This window comes from Oncorhynchus clarkii, chromosome 5 (genome assembly GCF_045791955.1).
Source record: "Oncorhynchus clarkii lewisi isolate Uvic-CL-2024 chromosome 5, UVic_Ocla_1.0, whole genome shotgun sequence".
NCBI classification, from domain to species: domain Eukaryota; kingdom Metazoa; phylum Chordata; class Actinopteri; order Salmoniformes; family Salmonidae; genus Oncorhynchus; species Oncorhynchus clarkii.
The window spans coordinates 76,543,634-76,571,157 of record NC_092151.1 but is presented as its reverse complement, the minus strand read 5'-3'; the positions used below and the strand labels follow the sequence as shown (position 1 = coordinate 76,571,157).

General features: G+C 41.1%; 2 protein-coding genes across 7 annotated transcripts in view; one reads left to right on the top strand and one right to left on the bottom strand.

Annotated features, from left to right (window-relative positions):
* Positions 1-27,524, bottom strand: part of LOC139409400 (protein transport protein Sec16B-like) — a 52,041-nt gene that overhangs the window by 3,791 nt on the left and 20,726 nt on the right. Inside the window, exons 21-26 of one of the 4 annotated variants that reach the window (XM_071154505.1) lie at positions 27,070-27,357; positions 26,846-26,874; positions 26,362-26,553; positions 25,955-26,059; positions 24,479-24,590; positions 16,095-16,382 (exon numbers count right to left, since the gene is read on the bottom strand). In XM_071154505.1, coding sequence (XP_071010606.1) covers positions 16,366-16,382; positions 24,479-24,590; positions 25,955-26,059; positions 26,362-26,553; positions 26,846-26,874; positions 27,070-27,357 — 743 coding nt within the window. In that variant the 3' untranslated portion in view covers positions 16,095-16,365. Of the gene's footprint in view, positions 1-16,094; positions 16,383-23,629; positions 24,020-24,344; positions 24,591-25,954; positions 26,060-26,361; positions 26,554-26,845; positions 26,875-27,069; positions 27,358-27,524 lie in introns of those variants that run through there. The other 3 variants (XM_071154507.1, XM_071154506.1, XM_071154509.1) reach the window with 3 other exon arrangements.
* Positions 1-27,524, top strand: part of LOC139409401 (zinc finger protein 648-like) — a 45,930-nt gene that overhangs the window by 11,299 nt on the left and 7,107 nt on the right. Inside the window, exons 1-3 of one of the 3 annotated variants that reach the window (XM_071154511.1) lie at positions 1,247-1,319; positions 1,956-3,574; positions 8,174-8,327. In XM_071154511.1, coding sequence (XP_071010612.1) covers positions 1,280-1,319; positions 1,956-3,574; positions 8,174-8,272 — 1,758 coding nt within the window. In that variant the 5' untranslated portion in view covers positions 1,247-1,279 and the 3' untranslated portion in view covers positions 8,273-8,327. Of the gene's footprint in view, positions 1-1,102; positions 1,320-1,955; positions 5,550-8,173; positions 8,328-27,524 lie in introns of those variants that run through there. The other 2 variants (XM_071154512.1, XM_071154510.1) reach the window with 2 other exon arrangements.

Here is a 27,524-nt window from a genome sequence, read left to right as displayed (position 1 = left end):
TCCTCAAAAAGTCATAAAGCTGCACCATCGAGAGCATCCTGCCTGGTATGGCAACTGCTCGGCTTCTGACCATAAGGCGCTACAGAGGGTAGTGCATACGGCCCAGTACATCACTGGGGCCAAACGTCCTGCAATGCAGGACCTATATAATAGGCGGTGTCAGAGGAAAGCCCATACACTGACTCGGTACCGGTACCCCCTGTACATAGCCTCTTTATTGTGTTACTTTTTATTATTTTTTACTTCAGTAAATTTGGTAAATATTTTCTTAACTCATCTTGAACTGCACTGTTGGTTAAGGGCTTGTAAGTAAGCATTTCACGGTAAAGTCTACACTGTATTCGGCACGTGACAAATAAAGTTTGATTTGATCTGATTTGATACAGAATATAGCCCTATTTGGTAAAAGACCAAATCCATATAAGCAAAGAGAAACAACAGTCCATTATTACTTTAAGACATGAAGGTCAGTCAATACGGAACATTTCAATAACTTTGAAAGTTTCTTAAAGTGCTGTTGCAAAAACCCTCAAGCTCTCATGAGGACTGCCACAGGAAAGGAAGACTCAGAGTTACCTCTGCTGCAGAGGATAAGTTCATTAGAGTTACCAGCACCTCAGAATTTGAAGCCCAAATAAATGCTTCACGGAGTTCAAGTAACAGTCACATCTCAACATCAACTGTTCAGAGGAGACTGCATGAATAAGGCCTTCATGGTTGAATTGCTGCAAAGAAACCACTACTAAAGGATACCAATAATAAGAAGAGACTTGCTTGGGCCAAGAAACACAAGCAATGAACATTAGACCGGTGGGAATCTGTCCTTTGGTCTGATGAGTCCTAATTTGAGATTTTTGGTACCAACCACTTTGTCTTTGTGAGACGCAGAGTAGGTGGACGGATGATCTCTGCATGTGTGGTTCCCACCGTGAAGCATGGAGTAGGAGGTGTTATGGTGTGGGGGTGCTTTGCTGGTGACACTGCCTGTGATTTATTTAAAATTCAAGGCACACTTAACCAGCATGGCTACCACAGCATTCACTAGCGATACACCATCCCATCTGGTTTGCGCTTAGTGGGACTATAATTTGTTATTCAACAGGACAATGACCCAACACACCTCCAGGCTGTGTAAGGGCTATTTGACCAAGAAGGAGGGTGATGGAGTGCTGCATCAGATGACCTGCCTCCATAATCACCCGGCCTCAACCCAATTGAGATGGTTTGGGATGAGTTGGACCACAGAGTGAAGGAAAAGCAGCCAACAAGTGCTCAGCATATGTGGGAACTCCTTCAAGACTGTTGGAAAAGCATTCCAGGTGAAGCTGGTTGAGTGAATGCCAAGAGTGTGCAAAGCTGTCACCAAGGCAAAGGGTGGCTACTTTTGATTTGTTTAACACTTTCTTGGTTACTACATTATTTCATATGTGTTAGTTCATAGTTTTGATGTCTTCACTATTATTCTACAATGTAGTAACTATAAAGAAAAACCCTTGAATGAGTAGGTGTGTCCAATATTCTGTATATTTAATTGAGTTCATAAAGTCATCTATATTTTATTACATATAATTAATTTCTCTTCTATTTTGAACCACCACATCCACATCTTCTTCGGCTGACACTTGGTTATTTCACGACAAACAGCACCAGTTACTGGAATTCATATGCTTCATATGAGCCTGTTATGAGCTGCACATAGACAGCTTGTCTCTTCTTAGGCAGTTTTGTATAGTGGCAGTTTTCGCAGAGCACTAAAACTTTAATAAAGCCTTCATAGATGCTTTACAAACATTCATAGATGCTTTATAACACTTACTAAACTCACATTTTACATGTGTGTTGCACTCAATAACATTACTACTTATTGTGAAACCTTTGGTCATATAGCATTACAATTTTTATCTTCACTGTGGTGGATAGTTAACACTGTATTTGTTTTTGCGTTTTTCTTCCAGGCACTGCCAAGGAGGTGAGTTCAGGGAAAATCCCTTTTCAGCCTCAAGCCACGTTCACCACCTTTATAATATCCAGTATGGCTGAAGAAATGCCTTCATGGACCTCAGAAAGGTTTGTTGATAAAGTATACATTTCAAAGAGAAGTATCCGGAAAAACTTAATAAACAAAATGCACTACATTTCCCACGTGCCCTCAGAGAGTGTAAAAGTCAACACTGCTCACAAAGTGGAAAGTGACTCTAACCCATCTGATAATGACGATACTGACTCCCTCTCAGGTAGTAGCTACACTGGGATGATTTATTTAAACCCACAAACACCTACATGGACTCTGGCTGAGAAGTTTGCTGGGCTCAACTCTGGAAAAGACAAGAGACTGTCTCTCAATCAGGACCTTTGTAGTCCTCCAGGTTCACCCGCAGCCATTAAACATAATGTTGCCAATAGGAGAGGTTCTACAGGTCTGGAGGGGGTCTACTCAGACTCGTCACAACAGGAGGAAGGCAACATCAAGAATGGTACGAAAAGACTTCTCCAGAGGAAAGTGTGCAGCGGTGATCCTTCCGATCTGAAGCTGCGTCTGGTGAGAGAGATCAGGCCCAAAACCAAGGAGTCTCTGTCTGATGTTCGTCATGATGTGCGTGGTAACAAGGGGAATTGGAAGGGTGGAGAACCGCTAGTCATTCCCCCTCCACTAAACAAGGCTATGGCCATGATTGATGCCTGTGAGGATAAGGTGCCTATAGTGTTTGCTGCCATGAAGAAACGTGGAGTGGAGGGAGACACAGAGAACCGGCCCTACAAGTGCACTCACTGCAACTGGGCCTTTAAGAAGTCCAGCAATCTGCAGAGTCATCTGGATACTCATAGTGGCCTGAAGCCTCATATATGTGACCTGTGTGGCAAAGCCTATTCTCACCAAGGCACACTGCAGCAGCACAAGCGCCTGCACACTGGAGAGAGACCGTACCACTGCCCCTTCTGTGAAAAGACGTACATCTGGTCCTCCGATTACCGCAAGCACATTCGCACGCACACCGGAGAGAAACCGTACGTGTGCGAGACCTGCAGCAAGGATTTTGTGCGCTCCTCGGACCTGCGGAAGCATGAGCGCAACATGCACACCAATGAAAAACCCTTCCCGTGCACGCAGTGTGGCAAGACCTTCAACAAGCCACTGTCCCTGCTCCGCCATGAGCGCACTCACCTGGGCGAGCGGCCCTTCTGCTGTCCCATCTGCGGGAAAGCCTTTGCCGTGGCCAGCCGCATGGCAGAGCACCAGAAGGTGCACACCGGGGTGAGACCCTACACCTGCCTGGTCTGCACCAAGTCCTTCACCAAGTCCTCCAACCTACTGGAGCACCAGGCCGTACACAGCGGTATCCGCCCCCACAAGTGTCCTCAGTGCGGGGTGGCATTCGCCATGGTGTCCCGCCTGGTCCGTCACCAGCGTGTCCATACCGGAGAGAGGCCCTACGACTGCACAGGCTGCAGCATGTCCTTCAGCCGCACAGCTGCTCTGAAGCGCCACCAGGAGCAGACGTGTGCCGGGAGGATCTTTGTCTGTGTGGAGTGTGACAAGGCTTTCCAGTGTGCCTCTCAGCTCACTGAGCACATGGTGAGCCATGAATGACCCTACTGCTGCTGCTGCTACTGCTGCTACTGCTGCTACTGCTGCTTCTGTTGTTGAAAACACTGAATACTTATTTATGCTGTTTGGGAGCTACCCTCTCATAGAGTACAAAGAGTTGGTCTAATCAACCTTACTGATCTATACATGCTACGCTCTTAGAAAAAAAGGTTCCCAAAGCGTTTCTTGGCTGTCCCCATAGGAGAACCCTTTTTGGTTCCAGGTAGATAGCACTTTTTTTGAAGGACAACATCCTGCTAGGCTGCTAAGCCTTAAAATACAGTGCCTTCAGAAACTATTCACACCCCTTTCCTTTTTCACAAGTGCCCTCAACCGGTACGATGCATTTTGCATCATATGATGTTGCGTTTTCCATCATATGATGCTCAATGCATCATACACGTTGTATTTCTGTATTTTATCTTGAAGTTGTATATCTTGAAAACTTGATTGCTGACATGGAAAACATTTTGGGACTATATAAAAAAATGGGCTAATGAAACAAATACCAAAAGATGGTTTTGGGGTGGAATTTTGCTTTTATGGCCGTGATAGGAGAAAACTGAGGATGGATCAACAACATTGTAGTTACTCCACAATACTAACCTAAATGACAGATTGAAAAGAAGGAAGCCTGTACAGAATACAAATATTCCAAATCATGCATCCTGTTTGCAATAAGGCACTAAAGTAAAACTGAAAAAAATGTGGCAAAACAATTCACTTTTTGTCCTGAATACAAAGCATTATGTTTGGGGCAAATCCAACACAACACATCACTGAGTACCACTCTTCATATTTTCCAGCAAGGTGGTGGCTGCATCATGCTATGTGTATGCTTGTTATCGGCAAGGACAAGGGAATGGAATAGAGCTAAGCACAGGAAAACCTGGTTCAGTCTGCTTTCCAACAGACACTGGGAGACAACTTTACCTTTCAACAGGACAATAACCTAAAACACAAGGCCAATAACCTAAAACACAAGGCCTTGCAAAAGTCTTCACCCCCTTGGCATTTTTCCTATTTTGTTGCATTACAACCTGTAATTTGAATGGGTTTTTATTTGGATTTCATGTAATGGACATACACAAAATAGTCCAAATTGGTGAAGTGAAATGAAAATAATAACTTGTTTCAAAAAATTCAAAAACAGAAAAGTGGTGTGTGCATATATGCACCCATACACTCCACAGAGCTGGGTTTTATGGAAGAGTGGACAGAAAAAAATAAGTAAACATGTTTGGTGCTCGCCAAAGGGCTTCTGGGAGACTCCCCAAACATATGGAAGAAGGTACTCTGGTCAGATGAGACTAAAATTGAGCTTTTGGCCATCAAGGAAGACATTATGTCTGGCGCAAACCCAACACCTCTCATCACCTCGAGAACATCATCCCCACAGTGAAGGATGGTGGTGGAAGCATCATGATGTGGGGATGTTTTTCATTGACAGGGACTGGGAAACTGGTCAGAATTGAAGGAATGATGGATGGTGATAAATACAGGGAAATTCTTGAGGGAAACCTGTTTCAGTCTTCCAAAGATTTGAGACTGGGACGGAGGTTCACCTTCCAGCAGGACAATGACCCTAAGCATACTGCTAAAGCAACACTTGAGGGGTTTAAGGGGAAACTTTTAAATGTATTGGAATGGCCCCTCAATTCAATTGAGAATCTGTGGTATGACTTAAAGATTGTTTGGGTGAATACTTTCGCAAGCCACTGTATACAATGGAATTGCATATCAAGATGACATTGAGTGTTCCTGACTGGCCTAGTTACAGTTTTGACTTAAATCGTCTTGAAAATCTATGGCAACTTGAAAATGGCTGTCTAGCAATGAAAGACACAGCTGTAATCACTGCCTAAGGTGCTTCTAAAAAGTATTGAATCAGGGGTGTGAATACTTACGTAAATTAGACATTTCTATATTTCATTTTCAATAAATGTGCAAATAATTCTAAAAAGGTGTTTTCACTTTGCCGTTATGGGGTATTGTGTGTAGGTAGATGGGTGAGAATAAAATCTATTTAATCCATTTTCAATTCAGGCTGTAACACAACAACAAGAAATGTGGAATAAGTCAAGGATAATGATTTTTATGAAATACGACCTGTAATTAATTACAATATGAGGGAAAAGTTTTTCCTTCCAAAAAATGCTAATTTTAAAAAGCAGCTTTTCTGTGTTGGAATGGTGTGGGCGTACCCCTACAACAAAACGGTTGTTATTAAAAATATTCATGCCGCCTCCCGGGTGGCGCAGTGCCATCAGAGTCCCTGGGTTCGCGCCCAGGCTCTGTCGTAACCGGCCGTGACCGGGAGGTCCGTGGGGCGACGCACAATTGGCCTAGCGTCGCCCGGGTTAGGGAGGGCTTGGTCGGTACGGGTGTCCTCCTGTGGCGGGCTGGGCGCACTGTGGCGGGCTGGGCGCAGTGTGCGCTAACCAAGGTGGCCAGGTGCACGGTGTTTCCTCCGGCGCATTGGTGCGGCTGGCTTCCGGGTTGGATGCGCGCTGTGTTAAGAAGCAGTGCGGCTTGGTTGGGTTGTGTATCGGAGGACGCATGACTTTCAACCTTCGTCTCTCCCGAGCCCGTACGGGAGTTGTAGCGATGAGACAAGAAAGTAGCTACTACAACAATTGGATACCACGAAAAAGGGGTAAAAATGCTTTGGCATAAAGCTGTTAATGCAAGCATGAGTTTGGCTGAAAAAAAGCTAAATTGTTTAGGAAGATGTATGATGCTCAGGAATTATATGCCACTTTCTATCATTTCTGTGATCTCTTATATAAGGAATGGGGTAAAATACCCACAAAAATCAACTGTCATCTGTCATCATCAATGATGGAGAGTATTGGATTTAGTTTACTACACTGTGGTTACATAGTTTCTTTATTCTGTGTGAACTTGACAAAGACTGTCTGAAAAATATATACTACCAGGCATTACTTTGCCAGGAATGACAGTTGGAGTGTATCAATATGTTTCAAATGTACTTTGTTTTTTACCTGTTCTTATAAAATAGATCACTCTGGTTAAAATTGACACAAGCAACAGCTTGTTTTCATCAATTTATTTTTAAAGTATGTCAGTTTGTTCTTGTTTTTATCATTTGACCATGCCTTCTTTCTGGTGACCAATAGTTCTATTCAAATCTCTATTATTCTGCAATACAGTATTTGACTTAGAATGGAGTAGACTAGAATACAATACAATGCAATTCATCTTTATTATCCCCAAAAAGCAATTCAGTTGCATCAAAATTGGACAGTTTCATAGTTTGACAGCATGTAGATTACAGTAGGTTAGTGAAGGCTAAACTTTAGAGGAGTGATTATACAGTCGTGGCCAAAAGTTTTGAGAATGACAAATATTAATTACCACAAAGTTTGCTGCTTCAGTGTCTTTAGATATTTTTGTCATATGTTACTGTGGAATACTGAAGTATAATTACAAACATTTCATAAGTGTCAAAGGGTTTTATTGACAATTACATGAAGTTGATGCAAAGAGTCAATATTTGCAGTGTTGACCCTTCTTTTTCAAGACCTCTACAATCTGCCCTGGCATGCTGTCAATTAACTTCTGGGCCACATCCTGACTGATTCTTGCATAATCAATGCTTGGACTTTGTCAGAATTTGTGGGTTTTTGTTTGTCCATCCGCCTCTTGAGGATTGACCACAAGTTTTCAATGGGATTAAGGTCTGGGGAGTTTCCTGGCCATGGACCCAAAATATCTATGTTTTGTTCCCCAAGCCACTTAGTTATCACTTTTGCCTTATGGCAAGGTGCTGCATCATGCTGGAAAAGGCATTGTGCTTCTACACCTGCATTGCTTGCCATTTGGGGTTTTAGGCTGGGTTTCTGTACAGCACTTTGAGATATCAGCTGATGTACGAAGGGCTATTAAAATAAATTTGATTTGATTTGATTGTTCGTCACCAAACTGTTCCTGGATGGTTGGGAGAAGTTGCTCTCGGAGGATGTGTTGGTACCATTCTTTATTCATGGCTGTGTTCTTAGGCAAAATTGTGAGTGAGCCCATTCCCTTGGTTGAGAAGCCACCCCAGACATGAATGGTCTCAGGATGCTTTACTGTTGGCAATACACAGGACTGATGGTAGCGCTCACCGTGTCTTCTCTAGACAAGCTTTTTTCCGGATGCCCCAAACAATCGGAAAGGGGATTCATCAGAGAAAATGACTTTATCCCAGTCCTCAGCAGTCCAATCCCTGTACCTTTTGCAGAATATCAGTATGTCCCTGATGTTTTTTCTGGAGAAAAGTGGCTTCTTTGCCTCACTGTGTGTGCATCTGCACTCACACCTGCCTGCTGCCATTCCTGAGCAAACTCTGTACCGGTGGTTCCCCGATCCCGCAGCTGAATCAACTTTAGGAGACGGTCCTGGCACTTGCTGGACTTTATTGAGCACCCTGATGCCTTCTTCACAACAATTGAACCGCTCTCCTTGAAGTTCTTGATGATCCGATAAATGGTTAATTTAGGTGCAATTTTACTGGCAGCAATATCCTTGCCTGTGAAGCCCTTTTTGTGCAAAGCAATGATGACGGCACGTGTTTCCTTGCAGGTAACCATGGTTGACAGAGGAAGAACAATGATTCCAAGCACCACCCTCCTTTTGAAGCTTCCAGTCTGTTATTCGAACTCAATCAGCATGACAGAGTGATCTCCGGCCTTGTCCTCATCAACACTCACACCTGTGTTAACGAGAGAATCACTGAGAATCACTTGCAAAGGACTGCCGAATAACATAATGCAGAAAGCTCCATCCTTTTCTGAAAATCTAGACCAGCAAGATTGAATTCAATGGACGTCCTTTGAAGCACTTTAAAGCTCACAGCAGGGACCTTAAATGCAGGGACCTTTGCAGGGAACTTTGAAATCCAGTAATTTGTCTTAGGTGATCCGTTGTGGAAATTGGTCCCTCAATACCTCTGTAGCACAGGAGGCTGCTAACGGGAGAACGGCTCTTAATAATGGTTGGAATGGAGTGAATGGAATGGTATCAAACACATGGAAACCATGTATTTAATGTGTTCGATACCATTCCAATAATTCCCTTCCAGCTATTACTATGAGCACGTCCTCCCCAATTAAGGTGCCACTCGCTGCCTGTGCTCTGTAGTTAACCTTAAGTCTTACTACAATCCACAACTTACTCAATAATACAGTTTTGATACCATCAGATACCATCAGTGCCATCCAGTCACATGAGAACATACAGTAAGAGACTCACTCACTATTTCTATGCAATAATCTAGAGATTGGGTTGAATGAAAACCAGAGCGGAGTCATTCAGAGCTGCTGTCCGACTGACAGGCTAATGGTCATTAGGAGTTCATGTGATACTACAAAAGTGCTGTTAATACCTGGTGCCAACAAGCCCCCTTTGTCCTGATTGTGTTCACATCCTGATTGTACCCACATTTGTAGACGATCAAAAGACACATTGTGATCTGATTGTGATCTTCCTGACCACCTCCAGAGGTAGACAGGCACATAGCCGTGGGAAGTAGGGGTGCTGAGGGTGCCGCAGCACCCCCTGATTTCTTCTCCACAAAAGTAGTGCACTGGGCCTTTACTAGTACGATATTAACGGACTTATATAGCCGTCTGTAGTGCAGCACCCCCACCCTCAAACATCTTCCCACGTCCATGGACAGGCATGCATTGTGTCTGGATATCTTACAAATGTAGACATATCTAGACAGTGAAACCATTTGAATCATAATTATCCCATCTTCTAAAATCATTGACAGGTGGCACAATTGACTTATGACATCAATTTCTGTTTAAAAATAAATACATTTATATATTTTTTGAAAGAATATTCATTAAATAATTGGATGCATGTTAGTGCCCGGTATAAACAAGGCTTTGGTCACTAGTGTGTTCACATCCTAGTGTGTTCACTTCCTAGTGTGTTCACTTCCTAGTGTGTTCACTTCCTGGTGTGTTCACTTCCTAGTGTGTTCTCTTCCTAGTGTGGATACATTAGTGAGAAAAAATCTTGACACGAGGCATCCTTGCCCTCTTGCCCAAGGTGGCACATTTTATGTTTGTTTATATGTGTCAAGAAATATTGTGTGAATATTTGCTAGATGTCAGAAAAATGTAGAATGATATTTCAGGTGTCAAATTGATATTCTATTTGAAGACCAAAGGTCTACCGAATATTGCGGGTTTGAAAAAAATATATAATATTTACTGTACTGTCTTCAATGGAGCTGATTTCTGTAGCTGTCTGCTGCAGTAACACATAGATGTTATGTGTATAATTGGATTGGAGTAAAAGAGAACAAGAATTTAAATAAAAGAGAATGCGAATAAGAATCAATTGTTTGTATTTTTTGAAAATGTTTAATGTAAACATTATAGTAAATTTTATTTGTAAAGCGCTGAAATGTTCATTAACAGTACAAGCAGAAACCTCTAAGCAGAAATCATGATAAGTTATTGATTCATTGGAATCATTTTTGGTTTTGAGACACACAGTTACATTGGAAATGGAGCTTGTATTACTTATAAGATATATTGGACAAGACAACCCCAGCAACCCACCAGAATCAGATAGCAAATAACTAATCTTCATTTTTTCTCTTGCTGATGATCCTTATTAGTGACAGGTTTAATTTCTCAAACTAGATTAGCACATATCCATTACCACAGACATACTTTCAATGTACACACATACATTTATACAGTTCAAGAGTCACAGCAGAGTAGACATTACAGAATCTATGGAACTGGTGACATGCACAACATACATTTCCTCCTATAAGACCCTGAAAATAAAATGAGATGGGTTCTAATCTCACATATGGAATATTTTTTTTTAAAAAGGTCATACCATGGATCATTTAGCTATTTCATTTTTGGAATTTTAGGACCCCTTTAGGTAAAAAAAAAAAAGTTAATAATTTGATAAAATATTGAATTTGACCTTTACTACTGGTCCATGAATATCATAAGGAATAAGGTTTTGAAGTGTCTGTCCTATATCTTGGAGATATAAGAAAGCTCAGGATTATTCTTTTTTTACACATATTTAACCCCTTGCCACAAAACTACCTCCATACTTCCATTCATTTGTATGGGTTACCTTTAGATGAGTCTCAGATGCTACAAATGTTTTTGTGAGAAGACAGATTTTGAAATGCTTCCTGGTCTAACAAATAGCGCTGTAGCTCTGCCACTTGTCACCGCAAATGTGGAAGGGCGACATAGGCGGATGTGGTGGATTGAGAAGCAGCCCATTCAAAAAAACTGATACTGTATCTCTAGCTTAAACTGATGGATTTTGATGGGGATTTTTTTATTATGTTACTTAGATTTATGCATTGGTGCGTCAATAGAGTAGGGGGTTTAAATGGAAGCTTCTCTAATGTTAAACATGTAATGTGTGGTGTATCGCAGGGCAGCCCTCTTGGCACTCTACTCTTTTCTATTTTTTACCAATGCATTAAACAAAGCCTGTGTGTCCATGTACTGTATGCTGATGATTCATGCCAGTCTCTCTTGGCTAAGAGTTGAGTAAAGACTGACTGCATAGCTTCTTGTTTTTCTAAGAAACATTGTGTTGGAAATTCCAAATTGTTTGTATAGTCAACTTACACACAGCACTGACACACACACTTACCCCACCAGGCATGCCACCAGGTGCCTTTTACAGTCCCCAGGTACATAACAAATTCAAGGAAACATACAGTATTATACAGAGCCATGATTGCATGGAACTTCCTTCCATCTCATATAGATCAAGTAAACAGCAAACCTGGTTTCAAAAAACAAACAAAGCAACACCTCAAGGCCCAACACCTCTCCACCATGTGACCTACTTGTTGTGTGTATGTACTGACATGTATGTGGAACTGATAGATGCACACACACATACTACATGTTAAGGTTCTAAATGTATGTCAGTTGTAAAGTATTTTGTCTGTTAAAAAAAATGTGTTATGTGTTGGACCCCAGTAAGACTAGCTGTCGGCATTGGCGTCGGCTAATGGGGATCCTAATATCCCCATTACGTCAATTACCTCTTACCCCTGCACATTGACTATCTAACAGTACTCCCTGTATATAGTCTCGTTATTGTTGTTTTATTGTGTGACTATTTCCTTTTTTATTTGTACCAAATTTTTCGTACTTTTTAACTCGGCATTGTTGGAAAAGGACTCATAGGTAAGCATTTCATGGTAAACACTTGTTGTAGTTGGCGCATGTGACAAATAAAATTAGATTTGATTAATAAAATCTAAATTTAAAAAACATTTTTGTTTACCCATAAAACACTCTCACATGACAACACAGGATTGCATATAGCAATATGCCTTTTTATAAATTATTTATGTACATTTTGTTCATAAGTGTGTTATACCTTTTCAATTGTGGAACTTACTTTAGAATTATCAGCACCATTGCCATCTTATTTGTTTACCAATGAAATACTCTCCCGTGACAGCACAGGATTGCATTTAGTCAGTGTCCGCCCCTTTGGCACATGGAAATAAGCCACATCTTACTAGTGGCTGTCTCTCCAGCTCTAGGGCTGAGAATAGTGACCCAGTGTCAAGCAAATGTGTCCTACACTGGCAGCCTTGGTTTGAGATCTCAGTGACTTTGAAAGAAGTGAATGCCAGAAGTGGAATGGCCACCCCTCAGTGCCTGGTTCCTCTGTAGGTTTCTTCCTAGGTTCCTGCCTTTCTAGAGAGTTTTCCTGGCCACTGTGCTTCTACATCGGCATTGCTTGCTGTTTGGGGTTTTAGGCTGGGCTTCTGTATAGCACTTTGTGACATCTGCTGATATAAAAATGGCTTTATAAAAACATTTGATTGGATTTGATTTAATTGCATTTATTCAGTGTCCTCCCTTTAACACATGGATAAATGTCAAATGGTACACTATCTCCTACATCATCCAGCATATTGTGGGCCACTTTATTAGTATATTTAAAAAGCCACGTTTTGTCACGCCTTCTTTAGGGTGATGCAAAACAACAAAATCAGGAATGAGGGATAGTTTTCACTGTTGAGATGTGGTCCAAACTGGTGACTTGGCTGGGAATCTTACTAGCAGCTGTCTCTCCTGTCTCTCTGGCTCTAGGGCTGAGAATAGTGACCCAGTGTCCAGCCATGTGTCCTGGCCCCCACCCATTACACTAGCAGCCTCAGTAGCCTAGCACGAGCCTTGGTTTGTGCGGGCCGGAACTGGTCATAGGAACAGGTGCCTATCTCTTGTTTCTGTAGCATGAGGCAGCTTGATGTACAACTACACACGTTGGACAGGACACTAGTCTATTGCAGGGCCTTACCCACAATCTATCTAATTAAAGGAAAACTACACACAAAAAAACTATATTTTGGTATTTGTTTCATTAGTCCATTGGTGACATAGTCCCAACATTTTTTGCTTGTCAGCAATCAAGTTTTCAAGATGTGTAACTTTCAAAATACAGAAATCATCCCCTTATGATGCATTTAGCATTATATGATGCGTTATGTAAAAATTAATTCACAATAAGTTAAGATACATTAAGACAACGATAGGGGCTTACACACTTCGAAACGAACACACACAAATGCGTCATATGATGAAAAATGCATCATACGGGGATGATTTATGCATTTTGAAAGTTACACATCTTGAAAATGCTGAGTGCCAGGCAGAGACACATCTGGTCTCATTTTTACAGTTTTTGGTATGACTCAGCTGGGGATCAAACTCCCAACCTTCCAATGTCAGGGTGGACACTAACCACAAGGCCACTGAGTTAGTGTGTCTCAGGTTGTGTCACAAATGGCACTATTTTCCCTACATAGAGCACTACTAAAGTAGCACTGAAGTAGAAAAATACCATTACCACACACATACTTTAAATGTACACACGTTCATTTTCAGTTCATGAGTCACAGTAGACATTACAGAATTTATGGAACTGGTGACAGGCACAACATACAGGTAACTGCCAAAATAAAGGAAACACTTGATTAAATGAGGGATGCAAAGTGTATTGAAAGCAGGTAGTTCCACACAGGTGTTACTCCTGAGTTAATTAAGCAATTAACATTCCATCATGCTTAGGATCATGAATAAAAATGCCCAGTTGCCCATTATTTTGACTACCATGGCTAGAAGAAGAGACCTCAGTGTCTCTGAAAGAGGGGTCTCAAAGAGGATGTGTAGGTGTGGATGTGCAGGTGTGGATGTGCGTGCCAGTCACCAGATCTCAACCCAATTGAACACTTATAGGAGATTCTGGAACCATGCCTGATAAAGCAATTTCTACCACCATCAACAAAACACCAAATTCTGACATTTTTCATGGAATGGTGTCTTATCCTTCCAATAGAATTCCAGACACTTGTAGAATCTATGACAATGTGCATTGAAGCTGTTCTGGCAGCTCATGCTGTCCTTGGCCCAGCACCCTATAAAAATTGTTTTTGTCTTATATATACAGTGGGGAGAACAAGTATTTGATACACTGCCGATTTTGCAGGTTCTCCTACTTACAAAGCATGTAGAGGTCTGTCATTTTTTATCATAGGTACACTTCAGCTGTGAAAGACGGAATCCAAAAAAAATCCCGAAAATCACATTGTATGATTTTTAAGTAATTAATTTTAATTTTATTGCATGACATAAGTATTTGATATATTAAGTTCTGCTTTTCTGATGTTTGGTACAGAAACCTGTTTGCAATTACAGAGATCATACGTTTCCTGTAGTTCTTGACCAGGTTTGCACACACTGCAGCAGGGATTTTGGCCCACTCCTCCATACAGACCTTCTCCAGATCCTTCAGGTTTCGGGGCTGTCGCTGGGCAATACGTACTTTCAGCTCCCTCCAAAGATTTTCTATTGGGTTCAGGTCTGGAGACTGGCTAGGCCACTCCAGGACCTTGAGATGCTTCTTACGGAGCCACTCCTTAGTTGCCCTGGCTGTGTGTGTCATTGTCATGCTGGAAGACCCAGCCACGACCCATCTTCAATGCTCTTACTTAGGGAAGGAGGTTGTTGGCCAAGATCTCGCGATACATGGCCCCATCCAGCCTCCCCTCAGTACGGTGCAGTCGTCCTGTCCCCTTTGCAGAAAAGCATCCCCAAAGAATGATGTTTCCACCTCCATGCTTTACGGTTGGGATGGTGTTCTTGGGGTTGTACTCATCCTTCTTCCTACAAACACGGCGAGTGGAGTTTAGACCAAAAAGCTCTATTTTTGTCTCGTCAGACCACATGACCTTCTCCCATTCCTCCTCTGGATCATCCAGATGGTCATTGGCAAACTTCAGATGGGCCTGGACATGCGCTGGCTTGAGCAGGGGGACCTTGCGCGCGCTGCAGGATTTTAATCCATGACGGCGTAGTGTGTTACTAATGGTTTTCTTTGAGACTGTGGTCCCAGCTCTATTCAGGTCATTGACCAGGTCCTGCCGTGTAGTTCTGGGCTGATCCCTCACCTTCCTCATGATCATTGATGCCCCACGAGGTGAGATCTTGCATGGAGCCCCAGACCGAGGGGGATTGACCGCCATCTTGAACTTCTTCCATGTTCTAATAATTGCACCAACAGTTGTCGCCTTCTCATCAAGCTGCTTGCCTATTGTAGCCCATCCACTGTAGCCCATCCCAGCCTTGTGCAGGTCTACAATTTTATCACTGATGTCCTTACACAGCTCTCTGGTCTTGGCCATTGTGGAGAGGTTGGAGTCTGTTTGATTGAGTGTGTGGACAGGTGTCTTTTATACAGGTAACGAGTTCAAACAGGTGCAGTTAATACAGGTAATGAGTGGAGATCAGGAGGGGTTCTTAAAGAAAAACTAACAGGTCTGTGAGAGCCGGAATTCTTACTGGTTGGTAGGTGATCAAATACTTATGTCATGCAATAAAATGCAAATGAATTACTTAAAAATCATACAATGTGATTTTCTTGATTTTTGTTTTAGATTCCGTCTCTCACGGTTGAAGTGTACCTATGATGAAAATTACAGACCTCTAGATGCTTTGTAAGTGGGAAAACCTGCAAAATCGGCAGTGTATCAAATACTTGTTCTCCCCACTGTATATATATATATATATTATATATTATATTTCCACATTATGAGTTTGGAATAATACTGTGAAATTGTGAACATTATGATAATGCCCCTTTAGTGTAAGAGCTGTTTGAAAAGACTGCCTGAAATTACAGCTTGCTTTAATGGGATGGAGTTTTGGCCTGCCGAGTAACATTGCCAGGTGGTAAATTAGTTAATAGACCATTAAGAAAGAGAGTTCCAAACCTCTCTGCCAATAGCAGCTAGTTTTCAGTTTTCCCCTTCCCACTCAGACCACTCCTAGACAGTCCTAGCAACATTCTTGCTTGAGAAATGTCTTTGCTAAAAAACTATTTTTGTTTATTTTTGACCATTTTAATTGAAAACAATCACAGTAAGGTACTAATCAGAAATGATTAGATATTTAAATAAAAACAGCTGGACATTTAGGACACTTAATTGTTGGCGTTTGTTTATTTCAATTGTTACTTGTACATTATTTCACCCTACAAGACCCTGAAAATAAAGATGGCAAAGAAAAAAGAAAGAAAAATCATAACAATTTTATAAATTCTGAGTAACTTTTTCATAGTAATTTTAAAAAAATTCATAAGTGTGTTATACATTTTCCATTGTGGAACTTACTTTAGAATTACCAGCACCGTTGCCATCTTATTTGTTTATCCATGAAATACTCCCACGTGACATCAGAGGATTGCATTTAGTCAGTGTCCCCCCCTTTAAAACATGGAGACAACACTACATCATCCAGCACATGTAGGCCACTTTATATCAGTTTATTTAAAAAGTCACGTTTTGTCACGCCTTCTTTAGGGTGACGCGAAACAACACAATCAGGAATGAGGGATAGTTTTCACTGTCGAGATGTGGTCCAGACCGGTGACTTGGCAGGCAATCTTACTAGCAGCTGTCTTTCCTATCTCTAGTGCTGAGAATAGTGACCCAGTGTCCAGCCAACGTGTCCTGGAATCCATTACACTGGTAGCCTCAGTAGCATTGCACGAGCCTTGGTTTGTGTGGGCCGAAACAGCTCATAGGAGCAGGTCCCTGTCTCCTGTTTCTGTAGCGTGAGACAGCTTGATGTGCACATAACATTAGGAACACCTGCTTTTTCCATGACATAGCTTTCACCTGGTCAGTTAAATACACTTCAATGAGTGTAGATGAAGGGGAGGAGACAAGTTAACCCTTTACTGCAGTGGGCTAGTTCAAATCTACTTTGAAACAAAGTCACCTCACACACATGGCTTAAAAAAAGAGGACACCTGTACCATGTCAGATATAGAGTTGAAATGTATTCAATGTTGAGTTTGCACATCACAAAAGACTGAAATATAGCAAAACCGTTTTTTATATATGATGTTTATTGATGCTTAAATTATGAAAATTTTTAACAACATTCCACCAATGAGGTCATTAGAGGGCGATTTGGTCATTTGACTGCAGGAAAGGGCTACGGATTTTTAAGCATTGAGACAATTGAGACATGGATTGCGTATAATGTGCCATTCCGAGGTTGAATGGGCAAGACAAAATATTTAAGTGCCTTTGAACAGGGTATGGTAGAAGGTGCCAGGCGCACCGGTTTGCGCACCGTTTTGAGTGTGTTACAAACTGCAACGCTGCTGGGTTTTTCACGCTCAACAGTTTCTCGTGTGCATCAAGAATGGTCCCCCACCCAAAGGACATCCAGCCAGCTTGACACAACTGTGGGAAGCATTGGAGTCAACATGGGACAGCATCCGTGTGGAACGCTTTCAACAACTTGCAGAGTCCATGCCCCAATGAATTGAGTCTGTTCTGAGGGGGGGTGTGCAACTCAATATTAGGAAGGTGTTCCTAATGTTTTGTACAATCAGTGTATAGTGCACTACTAAAGTAGCACTGAAGTAGAAAAATGGGAATAGTGTTCATTTTGGACACATCCTGACGCTGCCAGTGTAACGGGTGGGGGCCTGAACACGTTGGCTGGACACTGGGTCACTATTCCCAGCCCTAGAGCCAGGAGTGTTGACTAATGGTAAAAGGAGATGGGACCAGGCATAATTGGAAAAATTCTTCACTCCTGCTTAAAAGGAGTCTATGATTTAAATTATGGATGGGCTATTCCCATGTAAATTAACATTTTCACAAGATTCAGTTTCACTGGGCCTTAACTGCAATATATTTCTGTAAAACACAGTGGTAAATAATTGTCTATCATAAATAGATATAGTAACATGATTTAATAACACATAAGTATATCAAACCAAAGTTAATTAAAACACTTGTCAATTAATTGTCACGCCCTGACCTTAGAGATCCTTTTTATGTCTCTATTTGGTTTGGTCAGGGTGTGATTTGGGGTGGGTATTCTATGTTCTATTATTTGTATTTGTATGTTTTGGTTGGGTAGGGTTCTCAATCATGGACAGCTGTCTATCGTTGTCTCTGATTGAGAACCATACTTAGGTAGCCCTTCTCCCACCTGTATTTGTGGGAAGTTGACTTTTGGCACTTGTGTTTATGGCACATAGCGTTTAGCGTCACGGTTTGGTTTGTATTGTTTTGTTCGGCGTCTTTTCTAAATAAAATAATATGTACGCTCACCACGCTGCACCTTGGTCCAGTTCTTTCAACAGCCGTGACATTAATATTTCTTGTAAAACATAACCAAGAGATTTAATGAATGAGTTTCTGTATTAAGCAAACCATATACAAATTACGATGGCCATAATATATAATACATGCTTTCACATTGGTTTCTGGGCCTATACTTGTCTGATTAAATTAAATAAATATTGATCATTTGCTTACATTTACAAATACAATGACAAAGCATTGTTCTCTGAGAGAAATAAAATGAAAATAATCATTCATATTGTATATCTTCTATTGATAGGCTAGTTTAGATGACCTCTATAGAATAATATCCTGTTAATGGTACCTGTTTTGTAGGCCATGTGGTCAGGGCCAGACTGTTCCACATGGGTATGTGTATCTGTGTCACAGAATACAGTTTATAGTGTGTGACTTTCTTCATTTTTATATACAGTACCAGTCCAAAGTTTGGACACACCTACTTATTCCAGGGCTTTTCTTTATTTGGACTATTTTCTACATTGTAGAATAATAGTGAAAACATCAAAACTATGAAGTAACACATATGGAATCATGTAGTAACCAAAAAAGTGTTAAACAAATCCAAATATATTTTAGATTTCAGATTCTCCATACTTTTGACTGGTACTGTAGTTTATTATCCGTTAGTTTACAAATATTTTGGGGTGTGTCAGCTCATGCTTTTTATCGAATACAGTTTCCCCTCAAACCTAACATGTGCCATACTGTCTCAGAGCCAGATTTATATTTTGGCTGATATTGTGGCACATATCCCTAAGGAAAAGTTTGCCCTTATGGTCCTGGCTGTTTGGCCTCATTATACAGGCTCCAGTTGATCAATAGGGTTTGGATGGTGTCCTGATTGAGGTACAGTATATCCCAACCCTGTACTACTCCCCACGACTATGCACCATCCAATGTCACCAAAGGGAAATCTTCCCTGACGACACGTCACCACGTCTGACGTAACCAGAACGTTTCTCAGGGGGGCCTTGACCTATGCCCTAGTGTGAGTTATAAACAAACTCATTAAAAACGTTCAGTCCTACACACAATACCTAGAGTATCTATCCTGAAACCAGGATTACAACAGACATGTAAAATAACAGAACTGATGCTGAGGTAAAGCTGAGGTGGCTGTTATTACACATCACAGGCTCTTTCTCTTTCACTCTCAATTTTTTTCCTATAAACTCTGTCCTCTCCTCAACTCCATTGCACAAATCTGAAAGAACTGACCAGGTGAAAGGAGACAGCCTGCCTAATGATGAACTTTCACCTGTCAAGACTTTTCCATTCATGTTTTGTAGGCCCGTGTCTGTTTAACTGTTTATTCCATGTCCCTGTTTAGTTGTGAATTTAACGCATTGCATTATCTGCACAAAAAGTACATTTCTGTGAACATTTACATATGTCATATAGCAGGTCCTCATCCAGATCGATTTACAGTAATGCACTCATCTTAACAACAAGACAATAGGGTATATCTAATCATGTAATATACTATACAGTAATCAGTGCAGATGAAGGAAAGCAGACAAGGAGGACAGATTGTTTGACAATTGAGAGACAACCATAGACCATGGTCTATTAAAATCAGCCTCAATCTTGACGTCTAGGGGAAAAACATCCACCTATACAGAACCTGCTGAAAATAAGTTCCTGTATAGATCTATTTTCAACCAGCAACTATCATAGAATCACACTGATCACATTTTTTACACTATACAGTGTTAGCGTCATCAGCTATTTACTTGGAATTAAACTTCAAATTATAATTTGCAGCTAGGCAGTAACTAAAGTGCACAAATCTTTCAGCCAATAACCAACATAAAGGCATTTCAAGGTCAAGATATCAGAATAATTCATGCAACCGGAGACACCTAATATGGTCCAACTGAATAAAAATATATAGTGTCTTCGGAAAGTATTCAGACAACTTGAATTTTTCCACATTTTGTTAACCTCATTCCAAAATGTATGAAATAGTTTTTTCCCCCTCATCAATCTACGCACAATACCCCATAATGACAAAGCAAAAACAGGGTTGTAGAGATTTTAGCTAATTTATAACAAATAAAAAAACTGAAGTATCACATTTACATAAGTATTCAGACCCTTTACTCAGTACTTTGTCGAAATACCTTTGGCAGCGATGACAGCCTTGAGTCTTCGAGGGTAGGTTGATACAAGCTTCGCACACCTGTATTTGGGGAGTTTCTCTCATTCTTCTCTCCAGATCCTCACAAGCTCTGTCAGGTTGGATGGGGAGTGTTGCTGCACAGCTACTTTCAGGTGTCTCCAGAGATATTCGATCAGGTTCAAGTTCGGGCTCTGGCTGGACCACTCAAGGACATTCAGAGACTTGTCCCGAAGCCACTCCTGCATTGTCTTGGATGCGTGCTTAGGGTTGTTGTCCTGTTGGAAGGTGAACCTTCGCCCCAGTCTGAGGTCCTGAGCGCTCTGGAGCAGGTTTTCATCAAGGATCTCTCTGTACTTTGCTCCGTTCATCTTTCTCTCGATTTTGACTAGTCTCCCAGTCCCTGCCGCTGAAAAACATTCCCACAGCGTGATGCTGCCACCACCATGCTTCACCGTAGGGATGGTGCCAGATTTCCTCCAGACATGGCGCTTGGCATTCAGGCCAAAGAGTTCAATCTTGGTTTCATCAGACCAGAGAATCTTGTTTCTCATGGTCTGAGAGTCTTTAGGTGCCTTTTGGAAAACTCCAAGTGGGCTGACATGTGCCTTTTACTGAGGAGTAGCTTCCGTCTGGCCACTCTATCATAAATTCCTGATTGGTGGAGTGCTGCAGAGATGGTTGTCCTTCTGGAAGGTTCTCTCATCTCCACAGAGGAACTCTAGAGCGCTGTAAGAGTGACCATCGGGTTCTTGGTCACCTCCCCAATTGCTCAGTTTGGCTGGGCGGCCAGCTCTAGGATGAGTCTTGGTGGTTCTAAACTTATTCCATTTAAGAATGATGGAGGCCACTTTGTTCTTGGGGACCTTCAATGCTGCAGACATTTTTTGGTACCCTTCCCCAGATCTGTGCCTCAACCCAATCCTGTCTCAGAGCTCTACAGACAATTCCTTTGACCTCAAGGCTTGGTTTTTGCTCTGACATGCACTGTCAACTGTGGGACCTTATATAGACAGGTGTGTGTCTTTCCAATCATGTCCAATCAATTGAATTTACCACAGGTGGACTCCAATCAAGTGTAGAAACATCTCAAGGATGATCAATGGAAACGGAATGCACCTGAGCTCAAGTTTGAGTCTCATAGCAAAGGGTCTGAAACTTATGTAAATAAGGTATTTCTGTTTTTTATTTGTAATAAAATTTGCAACAATTTCTAAAAACCTGTTTTCACATTGTCATTATGGGGTATTGTGTGTAGATTACTGAGGATTTGTTTTTCTTGAATCCATGTTAAAATAAGGCTGTAACGTAACAAAGTGTGGAAAAAGTCAAGGGGTCTGAATACTTTCCAAAGGCACTGTATACAGCTAGAAATTGATAGCTTGACTTATCACACAGCAGAATTTACAAGCTTTCATTGGAGTTTGTCGTAAAAGGGTTATTTTATGTATAAAATGCATTGGTAACTACACATGAGTTAACGCAAATGTCTAGAAGATACTGAATTACCAAGAACTTGAGACTTGGGGCATAAAACGTTAGGACTTGCACGTGCCTTGATTTGAGCTTACAATTCACAACTTGAGACTTTTTCTACATAACTTTTCTTGGACTTTAGGATTTGAAATTAACTTGTGACTTGAAATCAATGATTAGACAAAGGTAGGTCTATCTAAACATGAGTCATTGTTGCATATAGCTGCAAAATATGACCAATGAGACCTGAGACTTGCTCCAAAAATAACTTTTCTTGGATCCTTTACTTGTGACTTGAGATTTTTTGTGAGATTTACTTGACCAGCTTTACTAATTTCACTACTTTGCAGCGTCCGATGCTGGCCATTTCCCCATCTGTCAGCTCAGGGGAACCAGATCTCAGCTGTTAAGTTATCTCAGTGAACACTGAGCCCTTAAAAGCCCACTCACTCCCCCTGCCTGCCTGCGTAGCCTACCAACTCAACACATGATGTCAAAATACTGTCCGGCTGAAAGGGCATCTGAGAATAGATATGTGGGTTGTGGCCTGGTTGGCATTGGGGTCCTGCACAGTGTTCATACATTCATACAATCCCAGTTCAGACATTTAAGGGGTCAGGATGCTGGCCTTCTGTAGATTTTGTTGTGCTTCTCTTCCGGTTCAGGGTTATTCCTGAGTGATATTGAGCTTTATTGTATATGGGATGTATACACTACCGTTCAAAAGTTTGGGGTCACTTAGAAATTGTATTGTTTTTGAAAGAAAAGTACTTTTTTGGTCCATTAAAATAACATCAAATTGATCTGAAATACAGTGTAGACATTATTAATGTTGTAAATGACTATTGTAGCTGGAAACGGCTGATTTTTTATGGAATATCTACATAGGTGTACAGAGGACCATTATCAGGAACCATCACTCCTGTGTTCCAATGGCACGTTGTGTTAGCTAATCCAAGTTTATCATATTAAAAGACTAATTTATCATTAGAAAACCCTTTTGTAATTATGTTAGCACAGCTGCAAACTACCAAGAAAAATGCTGACGCTCCAGATACTCAACTAGTCTAAAGAAGGCCAATTTTATTGCTTCTTTAATCAGAACAACAGTTTGCAGCTGTGCTAACAACCAGGATGGTTGCTGATAATGGGCCTCTGTATGCCTATGTAGATATTCATAAAGATCTGCCGTTTCCAGCTACAATAGTCATTTACAACATTAACAACGTCTACACTGTATTTCTGATCAATTTGATGTTATTTTAACGGACAAAAAAAATGTTTTTCTTTCAAAAACAAGGACATTTCTAAGTGACCCCAAACTTTTGAACGGTAGTGTATGTGTGTGTAGAGTGTGTGTGAATATCACACTCATGTTGGACATAGGAAAAACATTTCCTTGGCTGCAACGTATCTAGACTAATGACAGAATGTATGGTACTTAAAAAGTATTATTAGATTGGTTAAAGATTTTTTTTACAGTATGTGTTGCAGAGTTTGTCAGGGTTATGCAGGGTAGTGCAATGGTTGAAATGCATACTTTGCTCCCGATTCAAAGCTCAAAGGGCAGCAAAGATTTAGCAACAAGTTATATACAACTTGTTTGTGAATAATATGACCATTATAAACCATAGTTTAAACAAGTTCATCTATAGTTTAGATAATGATAAAAGGGAGGGATACTCATAGAAAACAAGGTTATGTCTCATATACAATAGCATTCAGGTCAAATAGCACATGAGCACTGTTTTCTGATTGAGAAAAATATATTCACAAAAAAACATTGTTATAAACCATTTGTATTTCTCTGTTGTACTCATTCTGTTGTTTAAAGACTACTGAAAGGATTCTACAGCAGACCAAAGTTCAGACAATCACTCAATGGCACTAACACTCGAAGCCCTAACACTCTCAATGGAAGCACTATCACTATATGCCAGAGCATGTTGGGTATTTCATTACAAAAGAAGCACCAGTCAAAATTCCTCACTTCATGTTAGCCTAGACAAGCATACAGTTGTCATTCAGCATGAATATGTCTGGTTCAAGAGCAGCCCGACAGGAAACAATATATCGGGAGCACTACAAATATCCCACAAAAACATCCACCATTGCTCTGGAGTGGGGAATTAAAAATCTGAAAAACAGGAAAAAATTGTTTGAAAAGTCTAAGTTCCAGGCTCTCCAGATGGGTTTTACATTTTAAAAGCCTTTATCTACAGAGCATAGAGCAGTTAAAAAAATGTAAAGTCCCCAACATATTTCAGCATAGAGCCTTCATCAAAGTGTAGGTGAAAGAGAAAGAGAAAACCAGCCCAAATTCGCTTCCGGGAGAATTAGGTACAGTGATAAGTGAGCTTTGCAGCCTCCTGTCCACAACTCTGGACAGTATTGGACACTGTTCGGCACATTATTCATGCATTTCTGCAGTTCCAACATGCAGTAATCCATTAAATATCAATAGTCACCACAAATATTTTATTATCATTAATGATTTGTGTATGTGTACAGGTGTATGATGTATGGTGGGTGGTTGCAGAAAAACAGAAAAATGTTAGTCTATGTGTTGTCCAATGCATTCCGGCCTGTTATTCACCCGCTTTCCGAGAAAAGGCGTTGATACCAGTAGATGCAGGCTGGGTAGGAAAATTGGCTGCAGGGATGTTGGTAGTGGGAGGGAAAGAAAATAGGGAAGTGGGAGGCGTCTCCTGAGGAAATACACATAAATTATGTTACATTTAAGGCCCAAGACCCACTGACCTAGTATTGCATAATGACGTAACCGACGAATTCATACCGAGGGGCACTAAGGATTCAGATGTAGAATCTTAATTTGACCAGTATTGTCATAGCAAAATAATCCTGCAGCAACAGGATTTTAACGTTTAGTCCATAATGTTGCTTGATCGGTGGTTAGGCTATTAGCTGGACAAGAGTAGGCTAAATTAAAAATGCAATACTGTTGATTTAACCTGTGTTGGTGCGGATTTTCAATGAATTTATATCAATCACGAAGCTCATCTGCAACAAAAGAGTGATCAAATTAAGATCCTACAGCTGTACTAAGGGGTCATCACTTGGAAAGTCAGCCACCTTACACTGAATTCATTTTATGGCACTAGGATGCGTTAGGTTTGCTTATCTCTCAGAACCTCCAGTTTAAGGGGCATACATAGACTCAATAGCTTCTCCGTGGTGAGTTTTGAGAGTTTACTGTCATTGAGATAAGGAAAGCTACTTGTTTCTGATTATGTAATCATGTATTTAAGATGTTTCTGAAAAGCTTTACTTTGACAATTGGTAGGTTATACATTTCATTGTTAAAAACTATGTTTAACTTACAACAATTTATCAGCCAGTTAGTCTCAAACATTTTAATATACTGTTATCACTTAATAACAAAAAACAATAAAATCCTTCAAATTACTTGTGACTTGACTTATTGGCATATTTAGAGCAAGTTTTAAAAATCACTGTTTTAATCTAACTTGCATGATACAATGCTCTCAGGAAAGTAGTAGTCAAAACATTTATGACACAAATAGTTATTGTATCATTGTAACTTATGGATCGTAGTTGTACAATTCAGATGCTATGGACAACAAAACAGCTAAACTACCGTATTTATGGAGAATGTGTTGCAAACATTGCCATTAAACTGGAAAGAGTTGGTTGACCAACAGCAAATACCATACCCCACTTAGACCTAGTGGCTAACCTTCATTAAAAAGGTTCAATGGGTCTACATTCAAACTAAACATCGTCACCACCTCCAATGGGTCTTATGAGAAGTACAAGGAGATCAAATTCTCTGAATATCATAATAATAATTATAGCCAAAACTGCCTTAGTGGTTAATTTGAAGAATCCTTTTAATTTTAATATTGTTTTCAACCAAGTTCATAATTTTCTTGCCCTTCATCATCAAATTTGTATTATGTCCATTGACATCATTTGTTGGACGGTAAACTACAAAACCTAAACTTCAGATCACTGACCTGACAGCGCATGATGTTATGTCCCCCATCTAACGGCTAGCTAAGAGTTAACAGTAGGTCTGCTTGACCCTTACCATAGTGGGAACTGGGTCAGCTGAGTCTGCATCCTGAGACGCCTTACTTTGCTCCTCTTTGGGTTTGTGTTTGAACCAGCCGCTAAACCACCCTGACTTGATGCTCTGATCAGACACAGACACACACAGAGACACAGAGAGAGAGCGAGAGAGAGAGATGGACGCACACACAGAGAGAGAGAGAGAGAGAGAGAGAGAGAGAGAGAGAGAGAGAGACGGACACAGTGAGAGAGAGAGACGGACGCACACACAGAGAGAGAGAGAAAGAGAGAGAGAGAGAGAGAGAGAGAGAGAGAGAGACGGACACAGCGAGCAGCGCGAGAGAGAGAGAGAGAGAGGCTTATTAAAAAAACTCTGGTTCTTATCTGATGCTGTCAACATGACGACAGGCATCAGGCTCCACCCACCTGCTTTGGTTGGATTTTGTCCGGCTCTGAGGCCTTGCCCTCCTGCGTGATGGTGGCCTGGTGCCCTCCCTGCTGCCATGCCTGCTGATCTCCATAATCATTCTCCTGGCCATAGTGCTGACCATACTGCTGACCATACTGCTGACCATACTCTGCCACCGGCATCATGCCAGCATTCACTTGGACCCCTAACTGCATAGGACAGACAGATATACATACTGTCATTTGACATCTCGATGGACACAAACAAGACACATGACCTCATCTGAGTCTCACAAATACATTTATCAAACCATTTTTTTATTTTTTTTATTTATGTTTTACATATAAAATACAGCACCACTGACAGAAACTGCAGGTGCTCAGGAATAAATCACTGGAAATCTTTACAGAGATTAAATTTGTATGCCCCAAAAGGGGGTATGTTCGTGTATATACATGTAATGTATGTTTGGTAGCAAATAAAACTCTCCTGAGCACTCACCATGCCTGGGCCAGCAGAAGGATCAGCCCCTAGAACAATATAATGAAATCAAAGCATGAGGTCCTCATTTCACAGTTAACAACAGAAACATGTAAGAAGATTCATAAAATGAGTAAAAAGGAGTTACATTAAATGAGCATGTTTTATTGTAAACCACCAGAAACAGGGTTGAATCACTAGTATGTTTGATCAATCAAAACCAGGGCCTTCATCCATTTTCTCACCTTCCCCTGCTGAAGGAGGACAGTCCAGTGTAGGATGCTGAGGTGAAGGCTGAGGCTGAGGCGGAGGCTGGGCAGTGTCTGTGTAGTGGTAACTGTGGTCCTGGCCTCCCACCACAAGTGGCACTGCAGGCTGAGTGTTAGAAGCCATGACCGGCAGCAGAGGCTGGGTGTTGATCTGCTGTGCCTGCACGTGCTGTTGTTGTTGCTCTTCTGCTGCTTTGTAGGAGAGGAATTTAGCATCCAGTCCCTGGTCATCTCCCCTTACAGAAAGGTCACTGGTGTCTGATTCTACAGAGAAACCAAAGGAGTGAAGACAAAAATTACAACACTGGAGTGCGTCCCAAATAGCACCCCATTCCCTATTAAATCACTACTTTCGACCTGGGACATGGTTCAAACACTGTGCAACTGGTTGATAGGACGAACCCTCTGATGAGTAATCATGCAACTCTGAT